This window comes from Triticum dicoccoides, chromosome 1A, assembly GCF_002162155.2.
Source record: "Triticum dicoccoides isolate Atlit2015 ecotype Zavitan chromosome 1A, WEW_v2.0, whole genome shotgun sequence".
Lineage (NCBI taxonomy): Eukaryota > Viridiplantae > Streptophyta > Magnoliopsida > Poales > Poaceae > Triticum > Triticum dicoccoides.
This window is the reverse complement of record NC_041380.1, coordinates 141,285,047-141,304,134: the sequence shown is the minus strand read 5'-3', so window position 1 is coordinate 141,304,134 and position 19,088 is coordinate 141,285,047. Positions and strand designations below refer to the sequence as shown.

Sequence of the window (19,088 nt, the reverse complement as noted above, 5' to 3'; positions counted from 1 at the left end):
GGCGGGGCAGAGCGGATCGAGGGCGCGGGCCGGGAGGGCCCGCGGCGGGCTTCGGCGGGCCGGCGAAGTGGGCGCGGCGGCTTGCCCCGTCAGGGAGCGACACGTGGCGCGGTGAGGGCGGCAGACATGTCCGGCCGGTGGAGAGAAGCATCCGGCGACGCGAGGAGAGGGATAGACTAGGGTTTCGCCCGAAAATTTCGAAGGAGACACATATTTATAGGTAGAGGGAGCTAGGAGGCTCCAAATTGAGCACGGTTTGCGGCCACGCGATCGTGATCGAATGACCGAGATGATGGAGGAGGTTTAGGTGGGTTTTGGGCCACTTAGGAGAGGTGTTGGGCTGCAACACACACGAGGCCTTTACGGTTCCTCGGTTAACCGTTGGAGTATCAAACGAAGTCCAAATGGCACGAAACTTGACAGGCGGTCTACCGGTAGTAAACCAAGGCCGCTTGGCAAGTCTTGGTCCAATCCGAGAACGTTTAACACCCGCACACGAAAAGAGGCAAAAGGGGACAGCGGAGGGCATAGGAGCGCCGGAATGCAAAACGGACAACGGGGAAAATGCTTGGATGCATGAGACGAACACGTATGCAAATGTGATGCACATGATGACATGATAAGAGATGCATGAAAAGTACACAAGCAACACGGAGACAAAAACCCAACAACGAGGAATCTCATAACTTAGTGTCGGAAATGGCAAGAGTTGGAATACAAATATGGCATGTTACATATGGGGCGTTACAAATATGGCTCGGAACACTGAGACCAAAAGGTCGAACATGAATCATATAGTAGATATGATCAACATAGATATGTTCACCATTGAAAACTACTCCATCTCACGTGATGATCGGACATGGTTTAGTTGATTTGGATCACGTGATCATTTAGATGACTCGAGGGATGTCTATCTAAGTGGGAGTTCTTAAGTAATATGATTAATTGAACTTTAATTTATCATGAACTTATTCTTGATAGTATTTGCAAATTATGTTGTAGATCAATAGCTCGCGATGTAGCTCCCCGTTTATTTTTTATATGTTCCTAGAGAAAAATAAGTTGAAAGATGATAGTAGCAATGATGCGGACTTGGTCCGTGATCTGAGTATTATCCTCATTGCTGCACAGAAAAATTATGTCCTTGATGCACCGCTAGGTGATAGACCTATTGGAGGAGCAGATGCATACGTTGTGAACGTTTGACAAAGCTCAGTATGATTACTACTTGATAGTTTAGTGCACCATGCTTTACGTCTTAGAACCGAGACTTCAAGAATGTTTTGAATGCCACAGAGCATATGAGATGTTCCAAGGGATGAAATTGGTATTTCAGTCGCATGCCCGTGTCAAGAGGTATGAGACCTCTGACAAGTACTTTGCCTACAAGATGGAGGAGAATAGCTCAACCAGTGAGCATGTGCTCAGAATGTCTGAGTACTACAATCACTTGAATCAAGTGGGAGTTAATCTTCCAGATAAGATAGTGATTGATAGAGTTCTCTAGTCACTATCACCAAGTTACTGGAACTTCATGATGAACTATAATATGCAAGGGATGACGAAAACGATTCCTGAGCTCTTTGCGATGTTGAAATCGGTTAAGGTAGAAATCAAGAAAGAGCATCAAGTGTTGATGGTTAACAAGACCACTAGTTTTAAGAAAAGGGGCAAAAGGAAAGAAAGGGAACTTCAAGAAAGAATGGCAAGCAAGTTGCCACTCCCATGAAGAAGCCCAAAATTGAACCCAACCTTAAACTAAGTGCTTCTACTGCAAAGGAAATGGTCACTGGAAGCGGAACTACCCCAAATACTTGGCGGATAAGAAGGATGGCAAAGTGAACAAAAGTATATTTGATATACATGTTATTGATGTGTACTTTACTAGTGTACATAGTAACCCCAGGGTATTTGATACCGGTTCAGTTGCTATGATTAGTAACTCGAAACAGGAGTTGCAAAATGAACAGAGACTAGTTAAGGGCAAAGTGACGATGTGTGTTGGAAATGATTCCAAGGTTGATAGGATCACCATCGCACACTCCTTTTACCTTCGCGATTAGTGTTGAACCTAAAATAAATGTTATTTGGTGTTTGCGTTGAGCATGAATATGATTGGATCATGTTTATTGCAATATGGTTATTCATTTAAGTCAAAGAATAATTGTTGTTCTGTTTACATGAATAAAACCTTCTATGGTCATACACTTAATATAAATGGTTTATTAAATTTCGATCGTAGTGATACACATATTCATAATATTGATGCCAAAAGATGCAAAGTTGATAATGATAGTGCAACATACTTGTGGCACTGCCGTTTAGGTCACATTGGTGTAAAGCACATGAAGAAACTCCATGCGGATGGACTTTTGGAATCACTTGATTATGAATCATTTGATGCTTGCGAACCATGCCTCATGGGCAAGATGACTAAGACTTCATTCTCCGGAACAATAGAGCGAGCCACTGACTTATTGGAAATAATACATACCGATGTATGCGGTTCGATGAGTGTTGAGGCTCACGGTGGGTATCGTTATTTTCTAACCTTCACAGATGATTTAAGCAGATATGGGTATATCTACTTAATGAAACACAAGTCTGAAACATTTTAAAAAGTTCAAAGAATTTCATAGTGAAGTAGAGAATCATCGTAACAAGAAAATAAAGTTTCTATGATCTGATTGCATAGGCGAATATTTGAGTTGCGATTTTGGTCTTCATTTAAAACAATGTGGAATAGTTTCACAACTCACGCCACCTGGAACACCACAGCATAATGGTGTGCTCGAACGTCATAACCGTACTTTATTATATATGGTGCGATCTATGGTGTCTCTTACCGATTTACCACTATCGTTTTGGGGTTATGCATTAGAGACAACTACATTCACGTTAAATAGGGCACTGTGTAAATCCGTTGAGACGACACCGTATGAACTATGGTTTAGCAAGAAACCTAATTAAGCTGTCATTTCTTAAAATTTGGGGCTGCGATGCTTATGTGAAAAAGCTTCAACCTTATAAGCTTGAACCCAAATCGGAGAAGTGCATCTTCATAGGATACCCAAAAAGAAATTGTTGGGTACACCTTCTATCACAAATCTGAAGGCAAGACATTTGTTGCTAAGAATGGATCCTTTCTAGAGAAGGAGATTCTCTCAAAAGAGGTGAGTGGGAGGAAAGTAGAACTTGATGAGGTAGTTGTACCTTCTCTCGAGTTGGAGAGTAGTTCATCACAGAAATCAGTTCCAGTGATGCCTACACCAATTAGTGAGGAAGTTAATGATGATGATCATGAAGCTTCAGATCAAGTTACTGCCGAACGTCGTAGGTCAACCAGAGTACGTTCCGCACCAGAGTGGTACGGTAATCCTATTCTGGAAGTCATGTTACTAGACCATGACGAACCTGCGAACTATGAGGAAGCGATGATGAGCCCAGATTCCACAAAATGGCTTGAGGCCATGAAATCTGAGATGGGATCCATGTATGAATAACAAAGTGTGGACTTTGGTTGACTTGCCCGAAGATTGGCAAGCCATTGAGAATAAATGGATCTTCAAGAGGAAGATGGATGCTGATAGTAGTGCTACTATCTACAAAACTCGAATTGTCGCAAAAGGTTTTCGACAAGTTCAAGGTGTTGGCTATGATGAGATTTTCTCACTCGTAGCGATGCTTAAGTCCGTTCAAATCATGTTAGCAATTGCCACATTTTATGAAATCTGGCAAATGGATGTCGAAACTGCATTCCTTAATGGATTTCTTAAAGAAGAGTTGTATATGATGCAACAAGAAGGTTTTGTCAATCCTAAAGGTGCTAACAAAGTGTGCAAGCTCCAGCAATCCATCTATGGACTGGTGCAAGCATCTCGGAGTTGGAATATATGCTTTGATGAATTGATCAAAGCATATAGTTTTATCCAGACTTGCGGTGAAGCCTGTATTTACAAGAAAGTGAGTGGGAGCAGTACAGCCTTTCTGGTAAGTACATGTGAATGACATATTGTTGATCAGAAATGATGTAGAATTTTCTGGAAAGAATAAAGGAGTGTTTGAAAGGAGTTTTTCAAAGAAAGACCTTGGTGAAGCTGCTTACATATTGAGCATCAAGATCTATAGATATAGATCAAGACGCTTGATAAGTTTTTTCAATGAGTACATACCTTGACAAGTTTTTGAAGTAGTTCAAAATAGAACAGTCAAAGAAGAAGTTCTTGCCTGTGTTGCAAGGTGTGAAGTTGAGTAAAGACTCAAAACCCGACAACGGCAGAAAATAGAAAGAGAATGAAAAGTCATTCCCTATGCCTCGATCATAGATTCTATAAAGTATGTTATGCTGTGTACCAGACCTATTGTGTACCTCACCATGAGTTTGGCAAGAGGGTACAATAGTGATCCAGGAGTGCATCACTAGACATCGGTCACAATTATCCTTAGTGAAATAAGGACATGTTTCTCGATTATGGAGGTGACAAAAAGTTCGTCGTATAGGGTTACATCGATGCAAGCTTTGACAATGATCTGAATGACTCTAAGTCTCAATCTGGATACATATTGAAAGTGGGAGCAATTAGCTCGAGTAGCTCCATGCAGAGCATTGTAGACATAGAAAATTTGCAAAATACATACGGCTCTGAATGTGGCAGACCCTTTGACTAAACTTCTCTCACAAGCAAAACATGATCACACCTTAGTACTCTTTGGGTGTTAATCACATAGCGATGTGAACTAGATTATTGACTCTAGTAAACCCTTTGGGTGTTAGTCACATGGACATGTGAACTTATCACATAAAGATGTGAGCTATTGGTGTTAAATCACATGACGATGTGAACTAGATTATTGACTCTAGTGCAAGTGGGAGACCGAAGGAAATATGCCCTAGAGGCAATAATAAAGTTGTTATTTATATTTTCTTATATCATGATAAATGTTTATTATTCATGCTAGAATTGTATTAACCGAATACTTAGTACATGTGTGAATACATAGACAAAACAGAGTGTCCCTAGTATGCCTCTACTTGACTAGCTCGTTAATCAAAGATGGTTAAGTTTCCTGACCATAGACATGTGTTGTCATTTGATGAACGGGATCACATCATTAGGAGAATGATGTGATGGACAAGACCCATCCGTTATCTTAGCATAATGATCGTTTAGTTTTATTGCTATTGCTTTCTTCATGACTTATACATATTCCTCTGACTATGAGATTATGCAACTCCCGAATACCGGAGGAACACCTTGTGTGCTATCAAACGTCACAACGTAACTGGGTGATTATAAAGATGCTCTGCAGGTGTCTCCAGAGGTGTATGTTGGGTTGGCATAGATCAAGATTAGGATTTGTCACTCCGTGTATCAGAGAGGTATCTCTACGCCCTCTTGGTAATGCACATCGCTATAAGCCTTGCAAGAAATGTGACTAATGAGTTAGTTGCGGGATGATGCATTACGGAACGAGTAAAGATACTTGCCGGTAACGAGATTGAACTAGGTATGATGATACCGATGATCGAATCTCGGGCAAGTAACATACCAATGACAAAGGGCATGACGTATGTAGTTATGCGGTTTGACCGATAAAGATCTTCGTAGAATATGTAGGAACCAATATGAGCATCCAGGTTCCGCTATTGGTTATTGACCAAAGATGTGTCTTGGTCATGTCTACATAGTTCTCGAACCCGTAGGGTCCGCACGCTTAACGTTCGATGACGATTTATTTTAGGAGTTGTGTGTTTTGGTGACCGAAGTTTGTTCGTTGTCCTGGATGAGATCACATACATGACGAGGAGTCTCGAAATGATCAAGAGGTAAAGATTGATATATTGGAAGGTAGTACTCGGACAAGGGAAGGGTTCCGGAGTGTATCGGGTACATATCGGAGTACCAGAGGGGTTACAGGAACCCCTCGGAGAAAGATATGGGCCAAATGGGCCATAGAAGGGAGGCTAACCAGCCCACAAGGGGCTGGTGCACCCCCCACAAGGGAGGAGGCCGAATTGTACTAGGGAAGGGGGCTCCACCCCCGTTTCCTTCTCCTACTCCCTCTCCTTCCCCTTTTCCCCATCTAGTAGAAAGGAAAAAAAAGGGGGGCCAAATCCTACTAGGACTGGAGTCCTAGTAGGACCCCCCCCCCTCTCCTTGGCACGCCCCTGGTGGCCGGCCTCCTCCCTCTCCCTCATTTATATATGTGGGCAGGGAACCCCTTGGAGACACAACAATTGTTCCAAGCCGTGTGAGGCGTCTCTCTCCATAGTTTGCTCCTTCGGTCATATTCACGTAGTGCTTAGGCGAAGCCCTGCGCAGATCACATCACCATCACCGTCACCACGTCGTTGTGCTGATGAAACTCACCTTTGACCCTCTGCTGGATCAAGAGTTCGAGGGACGTCATCGAGCTAAATGTGTGCTGAACTCGGAGGTGGCGTACGTTCGGTACTTGGATCGGTTGGATCGTGAAGACGTTCGACTACATCAACCGTGTTAACATAACGCTTCTGCTTTCGGTCTACGAGGGTACGTGGACACACTCTCGTTTCTATGCATCTCCTAGATAGATCTTGTGTGATCGTAGGAAAATTTTGAAATTGCATGCTACGTTCCCGAACACGCCCGATGTACAAAGAACGGGCAGATCGCCTTCATCTACCTCCAGCCAGTCAGTGTTGACGATCTTCCTCAAAACGCCAGCGACCACCGGCCCAGTCCTCTGCCTCCGCCCTCCCCTCGACCTCACCGCACCGTCGTGCTTGGCACCGCCCCCCAACCATCCCTTCAACCCCCGCCGACCTCCAGATCGGGCACAAGCAGCTCCTGTGCCCCACACCCCTATGATAGACACGATGCGCCGCTTCCCCGGCGAACGGGCGGACTAGGTGCTCTGCGCGCCTAAGCGGGTGATGCTTCTTTTAATAGCGATTCAACTGACCCTGAATTAAAATCCAGGCGGGCTACTGACCTCTAGCCAAGGTGAAATAGTAAATGGGAGGAAACCTTGTGCATTTAGTATCACGAAGAAGATGCAGTAAGAAGCTCTCGACTAGTTTCTTTCGTGGGGTGAATACGGTGTGAGCAGAGACGTAAGATTTGCACGAGTAAGGGAAGAGGAGTACCTCTTTCTGCTGGCAGTGATGTGTCCTTGTGTTTTTTGAACGATCTTCTTGTGGTTCGTTGGAAACGAGAAGTTGTGGAGGACGGTGGAGCCTTGGACGAACCCATGGCCAAGTTGTTGAGTATGGTGCGGTGGCCATCTGTCGGCGGCGGGGAACCAGATCCGAGGCGGCGAACGACGGCGTAGCGGGAACAACTCCGGTGCGGTGGACGGTTGCGATAGTGGAGCGGCAACGGTGAGGCGCAGGACGGCATAGTCGAAGTGGTTCTGGTACGGCGCACATCGGCGTCGGCGTCGTGGAGGCAGCTCTGCCTCGGCTTCAGCTGCTAATTCCTTAAGGGTGTTGCGGTTGCGTTGGACGACGACGTCGGGGTACCGGCTCCGGCGTGATGGAGGAGGGCGGTGGTGGATTGGGCGCGATGGGGTGGAGGACGGAGGAGGCTGGGGTTTCGCAGCTGGTGGAGAGAGCGTTTTGGCGCCCACAGAGTATGAATGGGGAAATGGGGGGAGGGGGAACTAAGGGGGAACATTGTTTCGGTTTGGGACGCACTTGTTTGAAATTTGGGGAAAGTTACAATCTTTGCCCTCATCTAAAATTTCGGACATATTGCGGGTTGGGGGTAGGACAGTAATCTCAGGTGTCCCAAATGGTGGGCGGGGTAGATTTTGGCCGAGCGCATGGGTGTTTAGGCGCCCACGGCGTATGAATGCTTCTCGGAGGCGGTTGAGACTGGCGTCTTAGTGAAGTTACAAACCTACCCCGGTTTAGACCATTGGACATCAGGCCGATAGGCTACACGGGTGAGAGTCAGGATAGTAATTTCCTACCACCAAACATTAGTCTCGCGCGGGTGACCAGAGGCTTATTTGGCGCTTCGTTCAATATTTGGGAGCAGAAGCATTAACATTTTTGGTTATCTTAAATTGAACTTTCAGGATTTGTCGAACTTCACAAATCTTGACTCTTGAAAATCCTAAAACTACGATTATTTTGGAATGGAGGGGGTACATTTGAATATACATTGTACACGAGTATATATTAAAAAATATGCAACTTACCTCAATTCATGCATGGTTCCAAATATAATCTCCTTGGTTGCAAAAGAATAGTTAGACATGCGTATGAATATATAGCATGTTCAAACGCACAACAAAGATTGATGCCCCCTTTTAGATCTGATTTACAAATGCCATTATCTCGGATTCAAATAGATGAATGCACATCCTATGAATTCGAATCTTCGAAACCCCCTTTATGTTGAATTCAACATGTATTCTATTTCGTAGCTAGCAATTTGAAATGTATCCATGTAAGTGACAAATGTATAAAGTGCTTCACACTAATAACATGGAGTGCACTAATTAATGTTTATATATGAATTGGAAAAGCAATGCATTGTCTGTATTTCAAACCGCTCTCACTCTATGGATCGATAATATGAAATAAACACATGCACATGTTAGAATTCAATAGAGCATGGGTGTCTGATAGACCGATTTTCGTTCATACGCAACTTGCAAAATTCACGATCTCATTCAAAAATAATAATGTCATTTATATTTTAATTTAATGCGTAGAACCGCCTTTTACACGTAGATACACTATGTCTCGGCCCGTTCTCACACACACGCTATATATCTCTCTATCTAATGCATAAGTGCACACACTTTATATACATCGGCATTTCTCTTTCACACATGCTCACAATCTCTCCCGGGGTGTCGGGGTGTCTCATACACACACTCTCTATATATCTCCCTCTCTCTTTTTGACTACTATGCACCACTCTTTTCACTAATCTCAGTTGGAAAACACTATTTCTCTCACATGCATATATACACACACGCACGGTCTCTACTAGCCCTCTATACGCACATATATGTGCCTACGTTGTGTCTCCTGCACGCACATTATCTTTAGGCATCTCTCGCACACATTGCACCCAGACTAGCGTCACCAAGTTTTGTAATGTGGTTCGTCATCTGGAGGCAAGGTGGCCTTTGCACGCGGCAGAGGACGAGATCGTAAGTTTTTCTTTCTCTTGTTGAACTTGTTGATTGATTCGTTCACTCAATGTTGGTCTACACATTATGTAGCCAGCACGCGCTGTCGTGATGTACCACAAGACAGAGGGACGGCCATTTAAGTACACACTGTTGGATGAAACTGAAAGGAAAGTATGTGTGGCAGGCCATGATCTGTTGATGAAAAACTTGTTGGACATGCGGTTAATCTAGTCGAATTTGAGACATTGTTGTACTAGACTTAATTTACCTACTATGTATGGATGATTAGTGCTATATTTTATCCAAACTTTGATGAATATCGGCCGGTTTGCATGAACTTTATCCGGTTGATTCATAAAGTGTTTGAAATGTACTCCCTCCGTCTAAAATTACTTGTCGCAAAAAGGATAAAAATGGATATACCCATAACAAAAATACATCTAGTACATCCATTCCTCCGACAAGTATTTCCAGACAAAGGGAGTATGAGGGCAGCGTTCGATGACGGCCTCCCGCGTCTGTGTTGAGAAAATTTGCGGGTCATCGCTGGAAATGCCCTTAAGGTCCCTACATGGAAATCATTCACCATGTCCATGAGTACCTTTTTAAATCAGCTCCCAGAAGTGTTCATAGAATATGAAGGGAATCCCAGGGAATCCCATCAGGGCCAAGGGCTCCATCAACATACGAGTCAAAGATGGCATTGCTTAACCTCATTTTCAGTAAAGGGCCTCTAGCATTCTAGGCCTCCTTTGGTTCATAGGATAGGAAAATCATAGGAATATGACATTTTCAAAAAGGGGGCCTCTAGTATTCTAGGCCTCCTTTGGTTCATAAGGTAGGAAAATCATAGGAATATGAAAGTCATAGGAAATGAGATGAGAGGCTTGCAGATCTAATGTAGAAAGCCAGATACAAGAGCATTATTTTGTGATGCACTAACTCTCACAAGAACACAAATGACAACTGAAATTCAGTTGTGCACACTCGCAGATCACTAGTCACAAACCATTCATAATCATACCTGTCTGAAATTTTCACTGGGCACAATGGGGGGAAAACTTTCAAGTCCTTTGCCACACACACACAAACACACATTTTCATTTGTCGACGAAAACAATATCAGTAAAGAATACAACAATAATGTATCTGTGTCCACAATAGTACAGGAGCCGCTGCCAAAAATCAACCCATCCATATCTGCAAACAGTTACGTCGGACGTCTCCTCATACAAAGGAAAACGGCATTGAGGGCAAGCCATGCATCTGCCGGAAAAAAACAAGCCCGTGCAGCCAAACTGTGAGAAGGACTACTCGCAAACTGGTGATCAAACCTGACAACCGAGTATGAAATGGCATCAGCCAGTCAACTCACCCAGTCCTGAGCCAATGCGGTGTCTTCTTTTAGCTCGTTGCTCAGGTCCAACATTACAGGAGACCACAGAAGAGAAACATCTCAAGAAATGCGGTCAAGCTCCTGTAAATTTACTGAGCAGGCAAAAGGCCGGAGTCAATGAGCGATGACCAGCTATCTGGATGATTTCTTCCGGCTAAGGATCTCCTGCTCTTTGAGGCGCTGTTGAAACCTTGAAAGGCGTGCTTGGAGGCTGACCAAGCCTGCAGCCTTGCGTGACAAAAGAAAGCTCAATTGTGTCACATAGTCGTCAATAAGGCTGCCTGGTTGGTCAACTTCTGCCAGAAGGTTCATCTCCTGAGAAAAAAATAATAATGTGCACTTAGTTTATAGCAGCATGGCATAATTTAATGGTATTGTAAACTACCAATATTCAAGGGGAGGGGGGGCAAATTAGCAAAGGGCACACACTCCCCGTAGGCTGATCCCATATGATTAGGTGTGCAAGTCTAGGATTATTGATATACAAAGGTTAGAAATGTTTTTCCATGTATGAGCACAACATTTGATTTATGCTTTAAGAGTATCCAAGTAATCTGAATACCTGATATCCTAAATGACTAATGGTGTAAGAAGGGAACACCAACACTGAACTGAATGAAATGGGTAAGTTTCATGTACACAAAGAGAGTACTGGCACAAGTCTTGAAACGGTTATTTGCAGACAGAACGGCTACTATCAGCATGCTAACGCACTTAATACTGTCCGAGCATGATTAAAGATAACAGAAGTTCTCAAACATTAAACAATTGTCGGAGGATCAAGAAGACAACCTACTTTCAACTTCAGAAGTTCCGATCAAACCATGGTGATCGTAAGCAGGTGAGTACTGATTACAAGGTATGCCACTAAGACTGTAAGGTTTAATAATTTTTTAAGCCCCTACAGGATTACACAAGTTTGTTTTCTTTTCCGATGAGGGGCTAAGATTAGAGCTAATAAAACTAGTTCTCTCTAGAATGATTGGAATTGTAAGTGCTAGATATGGCACCATCTTTATCATAGAAGTACATTAATGTATGTATCCTTACATCATAAGATGGTAGGAACCTCAGTACCATGGACAAAATAATTTAGCAAGGATCTAAAGAGCATGAATTAAACAATAACAGAAAATTACTCAGCACATGAACTGGAACTTACTTCGCGCACGATCTCCATTGTATTCTCGATTTCCTTCCTGTGAGCTGCAATGAGGGCCTCCTCTTCCTAATATACAAAATAAAGATTTACACCACAAGTTCCATTCAGGATAAATAAGACAGAAATACCAGCAAAATATTGTTTACCTCGAGAATGGCATCTATCTCCACATCATCACATGAACTTTCTTTTTCAGATTGCCTTGAAACCTGAGAAGCTGAAGCAGATGTTGGTCGTTGCTGCTGTTGCAACTGCCTTACCTGCTGCACCTTATATCCAGGCCGACTTGCCTCGATTCCACTATCCTTTTTCATGTAGTTCTGCTTTTCAGACTTGTCTTCCCTTATGACCTTCCTCCTGGGAGGTGAGACTCTCGTAACCTTTTCATCCTCTTGTGCATTTGCTGAATTCTGAATTAACTGTGCTTTACTGTTGTAAACAGTTCGGCCAGAACTGAAATCAACCCTCTCCCTATCATTCAAACCAGATGCACCGTTTTCCTCTTTTCCTCTATTAGAATAACTTGGGATCATACTAAAGTTATTCCTGTCAGGCTCCATCGAAGAGTTGGAGGTAAAATTTTCAGCGCCTCTCCTAGATATATCGACAGGTCTCTTCTCCTGGATCTGGTTGGGTACTTCTTCAGCCTCAACAGATAAAGGATAGGATGGAGCAGATGAAGACTCCCTCATGGAAGGAATAGTTGGTGCAGTAGACTGCTCCTTTCTTGTGTTGCCACCCTTTGAAAGACTTTTAACCCTGTCAATTGATCAGCAAATTTACTGAATTAATAGCCAGAAGCAGTCTAAAATGATGATTTACCACATGTGAATTGGACTTTACGAAGTATGTTTCATGCTATTACCTATCGGCATATCTCAACGTATTTAACGTGTGTTCACATGAACCTGCATTGGGAGAAATGCAAGAAATCATCACCGTCCTAGAGTTGCCAACAAATGAGTCACGGAGAACCTCTGTGAGCTTGCTTCCTCTGAAAGGAATGTGTATCTGATCATTGTCAAGGGCCCGGATGCATTCCTTCAGAGCAAGGAGGCTCTTGTTTATCTCTGCACCTTCAATTCTGATATGATAATAACAGATACATGTCAATAAATTATGTAACTGTACCAGGTTAATGTTTGGAAATATAATAGGCAAATGAATCTGGGGGCAAAAATAACACCTTGTCTGCCTATCATTATCTGTTGTATCAGCGCCACGTTCGCTTCCAGCAAGATCAATAAAAGATATTTTTCCCACTGCCTTTGTGTTTTTAGCTTCATTGGCATCCCTGTCCCTTTGTCTCCTAGTTTCAGTTACTATAATATGCTTCTTCACAGCCAGTTGCAGAATGGCATGTGACCTCGATGACTCTTCATTGGCCCCTGTAGACCCTGTGCTCCTTGCTGCATTTCCCCTCTCAATATATTCCCTGACAACCTGGACATCAGAAACCTCAAATTCCTGCAGACCGACTATGCAAACTTGTTTCTTGCCATCCTCCCTCATCAGTAAGTGTCTACAAAAGAAAAAATGGTGAGAATTTTCAGTTTAACTAAATCCTTCAAAAGTATTGTCCCGATCACAAAATCCAAGTCCAGGGTAGATGTCCACAGAGCAGCAGTAAATCTCATATGATAAATGTTCCAAACTTCAAACAGAAATGTGGCTCTGAGATTCAATTTTTAAACCGAAAGGAACTTGCCATTATTTCAGAAGTAGCAAGCAAATATAGAACACAACAAATGCAACTTAAAAAAAAAGACTACCCAACATTTTGACTAAGCATTCCTAAATATGGATTTATCAATGAAATGCTTAATGTTAGTATGTGCATGCATCCATTACCAGCCCCAGGAAAGAAAAAGGTAATAGGCAAGTGCACAACAACCAACCTTCTGTCTGATAGAAGATCATAGAGTTTCCCACCGTATATCTCGAAGTAGCTGAGCCACAGCTTAAAATTTTGATTCCGGTAGACAGGTTGATGCAAAAGACGAATCATGTCTTGAGCAGCTCTCAGAGGCAAAGGTTGCATTGTGTATGTCTTCCCACTACCTGCTCATGAACCGGAATTGATTAGGAACATCACAAGGGGAGCTAGTACACAATCTAGACGGCTAAAGAAAAGTGTTTAGTTTCCTTTCAGTTAATCACATCAGAGCTACAGAAGTCAACCAAAGGGAAAATAGTAGACAGTGAGCTATTTCAGAAGTTTGGGATCCCCAGTTCTCAATACTACAATTATTTGCAAAAGAATTGTGCTCTTTTGCATGAGCCTACTGAAAATTGACCAAAAAAATAGCGTTTGGAAGAGAAACAATACTTTAGACACTATTGAAATCACAGAAACCATGACTCTTTGTGCTTAAAGAAATACAATATGTATGTATAGCTTTCGTCAAAAAACACTATTGCCCAACCTGTTTGTCCATAAGCAAAACATGTCGCTTTTGTTCTCTGGAATATTATTGGTATAATGGGTTCCACTGTCTCACGATACACCTGTCCAGAGAATTCAAAAGGAAAATCAATTTACTGAAAATGTAGTGTACACCACATTGACTATGATGGAGAAAAAGAATAGCATTGTGTAGAAAAATGATGGTACAACTATGTAAACTGGAAATTGGTAGTCCCAAATTTAGCACCAGCTAATTGCCATTCCAAAGTTGGACGGATGATGAAGATGCATAACTGCAGAGTAGCCGAGTAACACAGTGATCAACCATGCTCTGAACAAATTTGCTCAAAATAATTCAAGCAGAGCTGCAGCTGCCAAACAAGTGGGCATGCAAGCACTGGTGTGGCGGGCCAAGGCACACAAATAATGGTGATGAGCAGTAACAGAATGGTGTACAGTCAAGACACATTGGTTGGTGAGCAAGTGATTTGAGCAGAGTTGGAGAACAATATGTGGGAATCGAGCTGACACAATGAAGAGCAACTGAGCAAAGAGAGGTATGGCCATATGGGCATATAGGCTAATAAACTTGTGTCAACAGCCATGTTGCTACTTCAGCAATCGAATATGGGGATAGAGCAGTCAAGGCTGCTTTGGCCAAATCTTACATTCTCTTGGCAAAAAAATAATCCAATGTCTTAGTTATAAATGACAGGGTAATTCGTACTCGCGGGCTGATAGGCTCGCAGCACTTTCCTCATATACCCAAGTTCAGGGGTGTACTGGGGGTGGGGCAGCCTCGGCAGCTGCCCCACGCAAATTTTCAAACTCCGTCTGTTTTTCTTCAACAACTGCCAAATCATCATGTGTTCAAGAAACCCCCATGTGTCAAGCTAACTTGTCACCAATTACCAGTTCTGCCCCAAGTTCAAAACAATAGAAGCAAAAACTGAATTTGATGAAGCAATTTATAGAATATGCAGTTTTTAATGCCATAGAAAGAATATTTTTTGAGAATAATTATATTATGAAATGGCACTCAAACAAGAGAAAAAATAATACCTCGTCATTAGAAACATCCTCATCCAGGACAGCGTCAAAACAAAATTCATGCTGCTCCACATAAGCTGTCAAGTCGACCTTCCAGTAGAAATAAGATGTTAATGTACATAAAAGGAAGACCATTAAAACAATTACCAGGAGCACTTCAATTCTTGGAAGTTTATAGTCATGTTAATTTATGGCCATCCCAACAAGGAACTAAACACTACTTTGCAGAAACAAATATAAACACAGCAGATAAACAGGAACTAATAGGATTTCAGTTAATTGTGATATTTTATTACAATTATCTTCTGAATAACCATTTTTAAGCACCCTGAATCTGGAATGTGGATTCAATTCCATTTTTCTGAAGAATCTGCCACTTTGAAGCAGTAGAGTACATCCAACATGCGAGTTAATTCACTATTACAGTAGAACTTGTGACATAACTGAAACAAACTTAACTTTACCTGCCCATCACAAAAAAGAAACAGGTAATGTTATCACAAATGCATGCTAGCATCATTGGGAAGCAACACAACTATCTGGTAGCTATGCTGTAGTGGTTATGAAGAAGGGTTATATCAGTTGGCACTTTCAGATTCAAATAAAAAGGTGAAATAGGATCGCCAGCAAGTGACTAGGATATTGAAATTTACATGAGCATGCTAATCCCTCTTGTGTTCATATGCCAGCCCTCTAATGCGTTACAGACATTCAAAAAGTAAAATAAATTGATTTTTATGGAGATTAAAGGTTAAATAAAAATAGAAGTAATAATAATGCAGGCATAATAAAACTTCCTGAAGACAAACAGTGCGTACCTTCAGCTTAGGTTCATAAACTGTCAAAGAAGATGAATCATGCACAGCTACAGCATCATCTTCCTTTCGAGATAACTCTTTTCTGTTCAGGGGCCTCTTTCTTACCTGAATATATTGTTAAACAAAGTCAGGTATATCTGTTTAGTGTTGACAAGTCACAAACAACAACCTAAAGAGATTATCATACCACAACTTTGATCTTCGCTACATTATTTTCTCTAGTATTGATCTCCTTTTCACTCGTCACTGCATTATAGTTATCAGCTGGACCTAGCTGGCTTCCTGTTATCATATCATCCTCATCATCATCAATTTCCTTTGGCATAAAGGGTGAAGGCTCAAATGGTTCTGAATCTACATCCTGTAAGGAAACACAATAAGCTGAAATGGACTGCATGAAGATATTTCCAAACCACATGAATCAACATAAAGTATGTACTGCCATTAACTCACGGATGTTAACTAAGATAGCAAAGGGGCACTTTGCAGACAAGACTTCGAGACATACCTCAGAAAGAAGTCCAGTGTCATCCATAGCATGGAGATCCAGAAGACCAGCTCCGAGTTCACCTCTAAGTTCAGGTGAATACAGACCCTCTGCGGAAGTCCCACTGCCAAATCTCTGAGCAGTTGGTGTATAGGGCTCAGAGACTGATGCAGGCAAAGATTCTCCGTTAAAATTCAAGTTTCTCAACAGCATATATAGCCTTTGTTTCTCTTCAACTGACTGTGGTCCATAGCCCTGCCAAATAACAAAATGTAAGGTTTGCAATCGCACATGTTGACAGCATTTTGCATTGGTGAAGGCTATCAATAGGAAAACTATAATTAGTAAAGTCCTCGTGTCATGCAATATTTGAAGCAAACTGTTGTAGTTGAAAAAAGGAGATTTCAACGTGCATGACTAACAACGATTGATGCCAGGGTCAGGGCATTTAAAGAAAATTGATCAGGCTCAAAGTTAACTTCCTAATTCAAATTTGGCATCCATCTGCATAAAAACGAAACATATGTCCTTCATGTTTAGCTTAGCTCCCTAGGAACCTAAACTACCGCATGGGTCAAATGGAAGTCCAAGAAGGACGTAATCCAGTTAGGTCAGTGCAAAAGATGACATCTACAATCTAAATTCGAGACAAAAAAAACTGCAGTTCCTCAGACAACAATTCAAGAATTGTGTATGAACAACTTTTCTCAGATTATTCTATCTATAGGAGCATGAAATTCAAAGGCACCAGGTAAGAGATGTATGCCAGCTTATGACATGTGACCATCATCAAGAACAAAAAAATAATACCCATTTCGCTATCTGTAAAACTATAGGAAAACTATAATTAGTAAAGTCCCTCGTGGCATGCAAAACTTGAACCAAACTGTTGTAGTTGAAAAAAGAAGATTTCATCGCACATGACTAATAACTATTAATTGATGCCAAGGTCAGGGAATTTAAAGAAAACTGATCAGGCTCAAAGTTAACTTCCTAATTTAAATTTGGCATCCATCTGCATAAAAATGAAACATATATCCTTCATGTTTAGCTTAGCTCCCTAGGAACCTAAACTACCACACGGGTCAAATGGAAGTCCAAGAAGGACGTCATCCAGTTAGGTCAGTGCAAAAGATGGCATCTACAATCTGAATTCTAGAAGAAAAAAAGTGCAGTTCCTCATCCAACCAACATCAGACAACAATTCAACAATTGTGTATGAACAACTTTTTTCAGATTATTCTACCCATATGAGCATGAACTTCAAAGGCACTAGGTAAGAGATGTATGCCAGTTTATGACATGTGACCATCATCCAGAACAAAAAAATAATAGCCCATTTCAACTATGCACACCTCTACATCAAATTTGTGAAAACTTCAAGCACTACAAATCCATAGAATATTGGAAATGAAGTAAGCTGATGCACCTATCAGTATAATACTCCCTCCGTTCCTAAATATAAGTCTTTCTAGAGATTGCAACAAGTGACTACATACGGAGAAAAATGAGTTAATCTACACTCTAAAATATGTCTACATACATCTGTATGTTGTAGTCCATTTGAAATGTCTAAAAAGACTTATATTTAGGAACGGAGGGAGTAATTAGTAAGAGATGCTAGCTCCCTTTTTTATTGGGTTCACGCCAGTTTGCCCCTGAATCAATCCACACTCCCTCCCCAGCTACATGATGGCCCTTCATCAAACAGATGGAACTTGATGAGCACCATTCCCTGCGTATCGATCTTGCGAACCATGGCCTTTCGCGGGTATACTCTTACTGCACTGATCGGATAATGCAGTTTAAGATATCACAAGCCAGTAGCCAATAAATTCTACCAGAAACCAAGTCAATCCAATCTATTCAGCGCAACCCCTGAATCACAAGGTTCGGTCGATCAATTTCTACAAGCAATCGGAAAGACACGGTACAACACTGGAACGCACCAGACGGCGTCTTCCCAATCCGGCAACCGAAGAACTAGGTTAGATCAAACATTTCGACCGAGAAACCCCACCTGCATGAGCAGACTAGGCAGCATGCCCGCTCCTCCGGCGGCGCCTCCAAGGCCCCCCACGCCGGCGCCGCGCTGGTCCCCGGCGGGGCCCGCCGACGAGGCCGCGAGGTGCTGCAGCCCCGCGGACTGCAGCCACCGCGCCATGACGGCGTCGCTCGAGTCCCCCATGTCGGCGGCCTGCGCGGACGCCCCTCCAGCACCCGCGGCGGCGGCGGCGGACCCCGCGCCGCCGCCGGCGAGGCGCTGCGACCTCCGCTGCGGCGCCAACTTGGCGACTGGGTGCGGCGGGATCGGATCGCGCGAGTCCCGCGGCGGCGCGGCGATCCGGCGGGGTAGGGTCCCAGATCTGCGGGGGGTCGGGAAATGCGGGGCGGCGGATTTGAGGGCGAATTGGGGGAAGAGAGGAGAGAGGAAGCTGGCTGGCTACCTGGCAGCCCTCCTTCGCTTTTTTATTTCCTTTTCTCTCCCTTCTTTTTTTTCGAGGAGCCGATGGGGGTTAAAAAGGAGAGGGAAGAGGGGCTGGGAAATGGAGCTTTGTGTAGTTTAAAAAGAGGAGATTTTTTCCATTTGGCAAGCAAATGAAATAAACTTAGTTTTCTTTGCTTGGTCA

The 19,088-nt window shown here is 42.7% G+C and overlaps 1 protein-coding gene across 2 annotated transcripts; it reads right to left on the bottom strand.

Moving 5' to 3' along the window:
* Positions 1 to 10,132: 10,132 nt before the first annotated feature.
* On the bottom strand, positions 10,133 to 18,661 carry LOC119367743 (kinesin-like protein KIN-13A). 2 transcript variants are annotated; one of them, XR_005176422.1, is made up of 13 exons: positions 18,479 to 18,661; positions 16,480 to 16,713; positions 16,159 to 16,332; positions 15,972 to 16,076; positions 15,166 to 15,243; positions 14,123 to 14,204; positions 13,595 to 13,757; positions 12,883 to 13,218; positions 12,562 to 12,780; positions 11,843 to 12,455; positions 11,697 to 11,762; positions 10,514 to 10,849; positions 10,133 to 10,404 (listed from the first exon to the last, which is right to left on the bottom strand). XR_005176422.1 is itself a non-coding variant. In XM_037633171.1 (12 exons), exons 1-12 carry the CDS (start codon positions 18,644 to 18,646, stop codon positions 10,667 to 10,669), a joined length of 2,421 nt encoding a protein of 806 aa, XP_037489068.1. In that variant the 5' UTR covers positions 18,647 to 18,661; the 3' UTR covers positions 10,137 to 10,666. The 2 variants fall into 2 exon arrangements, 1 of the variants encoding a protein (XP_037489068.1); XM_037633171.1 differs by having other exon boundaries at positions 10,137 to 10,849.
* Between the last annotated feature and the right edge of the window lie 427 nt (positions 18,662 to 19,088).

What these genes read in the sequence shown, in the direction of transcription:
- LOC119367743 (XM_037633171.1), bottom strand. Translation starts at nt 18,646, where the DNA reads ATGGGGGACTCGAGCGACGCCGTCATGGCGCGGTGGCTGCAGTCCGCG. An exon ending in TTTTGCTTATGGACAAACAG is followed by an intron (nt 13,758 to 14,122) that starts GTTGGGCAATAG and finishes GTTCATGAGCAG; the next exon opens with GTAGTGGGAAGACATACACA. An exon ending in GATCTTCTATCAGACAGAAG is followed by an intron (nt 13,219 to 13,594) that starts GTTGGTTGTTGT and finishes TTTCTTTTGTAG; the next exon opens with ACACTTACTGATGAGGGAGG.